This window comes from Mesocricetus auratus, unplaced genomic scaffold, assembly GCF_017639785.1.
Source record: "Mesocricetus auratus isolate SY011 unplaced genomic scaffold, BCM_Maur_2.0 Super-Scaffold_6730, whole genome shotgun sequence".
Lineage (NCBI taxonomy): Eukaryota > Metazoa > Chordata > Mammalia > Rodentia > Cricetidae > Mesocricetus > Mesocricetus auratus.
Genome location: NW_024429184.1, coordinates 72,336,067 through 72,341,754, shown reverse-complemented (window position 1 = coordinate 72,341,754; position 5,688 = coordinate 72,336,067). Strand labels below are relative to the sequence as shown.

General features: G+C 42.9%; 1 protein-coding gene across 2 annotated transcripts in view; it reads left to right on the top strand.

The window, feature by feature from the left end:
• The first annotated feature begins 36 nt into the window (after window positions 1-36).
• Tgs1 (trimethylguanosine synthase 1) overlaps window positions 37-5,688 on the top strand; it is a 34,892-nt gene continuing 29,240 nt past the window's right edge. The window contains exon 1 of one of the 2 annotated variants that reach the window (XM_013125122.3): window positions 37-306. In XM_013125122.3, coding sequence (XP_012980576.1) covers window positions 203-306 — 104 coding nt within the window. In that variant the 5' untranslated portion in view covers window positions 37-202. Of the gene's footprint in view, window positions 307-3,075; window positions 3,978-5,688 lie in introns of those variants that run through there. The other variant, XM_021222918.2, reaches the window with a different exon arrangement.

Below are 5,688 nucleotides of genomic sequence, written 5' to 3'. Positions count from 1 at the left end.
GGAATGTGACACGGCCCTCGTCCCGCCCCTTCCTGCGGCCTCCGTAGCTGCTTCCGGCGGCGCGCCTGGCGGGCTCCGGGCTCGAGCGTCCCCGGGCTCGTTCCTGCTCCTCCGACCCCGGGCTCGGTGAGTCCTTTCTGTCTCCAGCACCGGAGCAGAGCCCAGCCCCGCCGCGGACAGGACAGCGACCCCCGAGGACGACATGTGCTGTGAGAAGTGGAACCACGTGGCCGAAATGCTGCTCTTCATTGAGGACCGCGAGGAGGAGTACAAGATCCTCTGCCTCTGCTCCCGGGCGTTTGTGGAGTAAGTCGCCACTGTCGTCTTCCTTTTTATCCTTGCTCGGGATGGTGGGTGTAGCCGAGGTCGAGTAAGGCTTTCCTGAAAGCCTGACGACCTGCTTCTGGGGCTGAGTAGTGTCCGAGAAAGCTCGAAGCCCCTCGGGCGTGACGGGACGGTCTCCTACTGCCGCTACTCAAGGAAAGGTTGTCATTTTTATTTTTAAAAAATGGTAGCTTGCATATGTTATTTCGCGTTTATAAATGAAGGGCCGATCTCAAAGTTGGGTGAGTTAGACCAGGTGTCCAGGGTCTGTAGTCCTAGCGACTCAGTAGGAAGTTCGAGATCAGCTTGAACTACACCAATGAGATGGAGGTGTGAGTGTAAACCGATAGAGCATAATAAAGGTGAAGGCTCAAAATAGAGCTCTCTTTTCAAACTGTAAAATCTTCCAACAAGAATTCACATAATCGAAACTTTTAATTCCAATAGAGATGAAAGGCTTAAGAATGTTCATAGCAGTTGTGGGAGAAATGTTTGTTTCATGTTAAAAATTGCTTGAATGAGCCTGGTGGTGGTGGTGCATGCCTTTAATCCCAGCACTAGGGAGGCAGAGGCAGGCGGATCTCTGTGAAAGAACCCACTGGTAATAAAAGCGCTGACAAAAAATTCGAAACTAGAATTCTTTTTTATCATGTTAATGATATGAAGTAAGCCACCTAAGTCGGGGTTGTTTGTTTGCCCATAGAAAATGTTTATTTACCCCAGTGTCACATGCTTCTTGATAGATTCAGATCTTTGTGGGGGTGAATTTTATAGCTTAAGAATTTAAGTTAGCAGGTATTCTTTTTCATTATGTACTTGGGGAGAAATCTGAAAGTTCCTGGAAGACGAAATAAAACACCAGGTTAAATTTAATATATAAAAACACTGTCCTCTTTGTAGTCAGATGTGGTTTTGATTCAGTGAAGATTTTTGTTTGGTTTGCTTTTGTGTGTGCATCTATTAGATGTGCTGGTAGGCAATGGAATATAAGACAGAACTAGGCTTCCTTGAATTTCTAAGCAAAGATCAGTATTGCACTAAGGTAGTTGCTTACACAATTGCTCGGTTAATTGTGGTTGTGAGTCAGGATAGTAGTGCTTTGGTATGAATCTGTGGCAGGGTAGAGAGTGGAAGTTATGAGATCTCAGGAAGGGAAAGCAACACCTCCATTCAAAGTCTTCTTGAAGTCTCATGTCAACTCAAAATCAAGAATACCAGTATCCTAAGCAAAATTTGCTGTGAAGATGGCCTGAGTGGAGACAGTGTCCCTTTTATTTTGTTTTGGGTAAGAATGTTAAAGTAGGGCTGTGAGATGGCTCAATGAGTAAAGGCTTTGACCACCAATACTGAGGACCTGAGTTCAACCTCAGGACCCACAGGCTGGACGGAGAGAATCAACCCCAAAAGTTTAAGACATGGTCTTGCCAAGTGACTCTGACTAGCCTGAAACTCTCTTTGTGGATCAGACTGGCCTCAAACTCACAGAGCTCTCTGCCTGCCTCTGCCTCCCAACACTAGATTAAAGGTGTGCACCACCACGCCCTGCTATATGTAGTTTTCTTAAGAGAATGCTAAAATAACAATTAGCCGTGTTTAAGCATAAGCATTTATGGTCTTACTAGTGTGAACCTGAAATTTCCTAGGAATGGCACCTAAGACTGGTTTTATTTACAGTAAAAACATCTTAATTCCCGTAGACCAGTAATTCTCAACCTTCCTGATGCTGTTACCCTTTAATGCAGTTCCTGGTGGGTGCTGTGTTGACCCCCAACCATAAAGTTATTTTGATGCTGCTTTATAACTGCAATTTTGCTACTGTTATGAATCCTAATGTAAAGATCTGTGTTTTCCAATGGATGTGGGCAGAGCCGCTGCCCCACGCCATTATCAGCTATAATCCTATGATCAGAAGCTGTTCTGTAATCTTATGTAAATTTCTTAGCGACCCACTGAGATGGAGCATCAGAAGCCAACAGAAAAATGTGGCTATTTGTTCAAATGAGAAATGACCCCCAAAGATAGGTCTTTGAGCCCTTGGCCCCCATTTGGTGGCACTGTTTGGGAAGATGTTGCATCCTTGCTGGAGGAAGTAGATCACTTGGGTTTTTGAGCGTTCATAGCATCATCACTTCTACTTTGCATTCTCTCTGCTTCATGTTTCCAGTTGAAGATGTGGTCTCTCAGCCTCCTGTTCCAATTGCCTGCTGCTATGTCTCCCTTGACATTGTGGACTCTCCCTCTGGAATTGTAAGCCAAAATAAATTCTTCCCTAAGTTGCTTTTGGTCATGGTATTTTATTGCAGCAACAGAAAGTAATTAGGACAGAGGTTGGTACCAGAAAATGGACTATTGCTGTGAAAAGCCTTGCCATGTTGGGGTTTTGTTTTGTTTTGGTGGGAGATGTGGAAGACTTAGGAACTTTGGATTAAAAAAGGATGAGTGCTATAAACAGCTTAGCAGTAGTGTTGAGAGTAAGGCAAGCAATGTAGGCCCAACTGAAAAGGGAACTCAGCCAATCCTAGGATGTTTTGGCAAATTCTAGCTATTTTCTACCCATGTCCTGAGTACTTTCCTGAAGCTAAAAGTATTGAATTTATTTCTTTGGCAGAGAAACCTTCAAGAATACATGAATCTGGTGTGATTATGCTGATTTCCCTTATCTAGGTCTATAATGAAAGGGAGTAATGAGACAAAAAGAAACAGAAAATGTAGACAGTTTGTGGAGAAAAGGATTACTAGAAAGCTTATGTACAACCAAGACATGTGCTAGAAGAGAGGCTCTAACTGGTAATGAGATTATCACAGCTGGGGAGAGGCCTTCTACTCTGCACTAGAACAAAGAAGAGTGCCATGAACTTCGCCTAGCCAGCCCCCAGCTTGTGAACAAAAGGGGCAAAGTTTTCTGCTCCTAGAAAGCAGTGGCACAAAAAAGCTCCTGCAGTTGTGATTCACAGGGTCCAGGGTCTGTCCCAGCCAAGCAGCCAAATGTGGCAGTTTTCTATGTGATAGTGGCTTTGCAGTCAGGAAAGGTGCAAGGGTGAAGGGTCCTGGATTTTTCCTGAATGGTTTTAGAGAGCTTCTAAGAGAAGCCACACAACATGTTACATGGCTGGAGTCGCTACATAACATGAAGGGCCTTAAAAAGCCATTGCCTGTAGTTGTAAAAATGAATCCTAAGTGGAGAACCCAAGTTAATGAAGATGCCAGGGTCATGAGACAAAGTTTATGTCAGTCTCGGTGGGTCAGAAAGGGCAGCACCCAGACCACTTCTTAGATGAAGACAGAATGTTTAACTTCAAAGCAGAAACGAAGCTTAGGGAGCTGAGTTGGAGATGAAGAAGTTTTTAACACAGGTGAGCATGACTGTTACTAGAAGAAGGAATGCATATCAAGAGGAGACACACCCCAGGAACTTAGGTTTGAGCTTCTCTAACGTGTCCTGCTATGTCTTTCACATTAGCTGTAATTGTTGTTTTATTGTTGCTGTAATAAACACCATGACCAAAGGCAACTTGCACAAGAGTATTTTAGCTTAATTTTTCAGAGGAAGAGTCCACGTCAGGGGAGGCATGACAGCAGACAGCTGGAGCCTGAAGCTGAAAGAATGGAGTCTAGAAGTGGGCAAAGCTATGAAGTCTTAAATCCTGCCCCAGGTAGTACATTTCATCCAGCAAGAATTCACTACCTCTTAAACAGTGCCATCGCCTGGGGACCAGTGTTCAAATACATGACCCTGTATCACTCAAACCACCACTTTGTGACACCCGCAGGCTCATGACCTCTGCGTGGGTGTGGGTGAATGGGTATGTATGTAATGCATGTATATAAGTGGATGCACACACTCTTGTGCATGAGGAGGCCAGAGGAGAATGCATAATATTTTCTTCTATCCCTCTCTACCTTATTCCTTTAAGACAGGGTCTGTCACTGAAAATCACAGCTTGCTTTTCTGGCCAGCGACCTCCTTTGCCAAACCCTGGAGTTACAGGCATGCACTGTAACGGTTCTTACCCATAAAACTATTTCTTCATTCCTCTGCCCACCCCACCCCCTACTTTTGGCAGCAGTATTATGGTAGTTATGAGAATGGCCCCCATATTCCTGTATGTTTGAATCCAATTGCTGAAACTCTCTGGTGTAACATGTACTCTTTCCCACCAGCTGCCTGGGTCCCTCTGCTGTCTCTGCCCTCAAATAACACATGAGACACTATTATTAATTATGAAGCTGTTGGCCATTTGCTATGGTTTCTTCCTGGCTATCTCTGACTTAATTATTAACCCTAACTGCTAATCTGATTATTTCCACATGGTCTTCTCTTACCAGTCTTACCAGAGAAAGTGTCCGGACCTCTTACTCCTCTGGCATCCTACATGGTACCTCTGTTTCCCAGAAATCTCCTCGACTCCTAGTCCCACCTATCTTGCTTCCCTATTGGCCAACAGTGCTTTATTTATCAACCAATAAGACAAACATATACACAGAAGGACTTCCCCCATCAATTTGGGAAGGATTAGAAGGTGTGCCAGAATCTGTCTGTAGTGTTGTCCTGTCATCATCCATGTGCCCCCCCGTACCATCTATGTGTCCATCAGTCTGGATATAAAGCTCTCCAGCCACATTTCCATCTGCTTCTTGCCATAATATAATGATCATGGACTAAGCAAGCCCTCAATTAATGCTTGATTTTATGAGTTGCCTTGGTCATGGTATCTCTTCAAAGAATGGTAACTAAGAAGTATGTCAAAGTAAATCTAGAATTTAATAAAGAAATCAAAGATTAACACAAAATAACCCAATAAATAGACAGGTGAACTGAACAGACACCTATCAATCAAAAGATTAAATTCAGATTATCAACAAATACATGAAAAATGTTCTTAGATATTGGGGAAATGTATAATCCAAACGACATAAAGATTCCATCTCACTCTAGAATGTGCTTTAAAAAAACAAACAGCAGTCCTTGTAAATGTCCTGTAGGATTGAGTGAGAAAAACCTTATGGAACTATTGGATACAATCATCCGTTATGAAAATCAGCGTGAAGGATCCCAAAAAATAAATTTTAAAACTACCTAATAATCCCAATAGATCACTTCTGATAATAGACCCAAAGGAATCTAAATCCACATACGATGAAGATAAATGCTTGTTGTGTATATTGTAGGTAGTCACAAGCAAGTTATGTAGTCAGTCTAGGTATCCATTAACAGATGAGTGGATAAATAAACTATGGTTTGTATACACAGTGGTGTTTTATTTGTCCATAAAGAAAATGAAATTGTGTCATTTGAAAACAAATGAACTGTGGTTAGTCAGTCATCTTAAGATAAACTCAGGAAAACAAATACCACATTTTCTC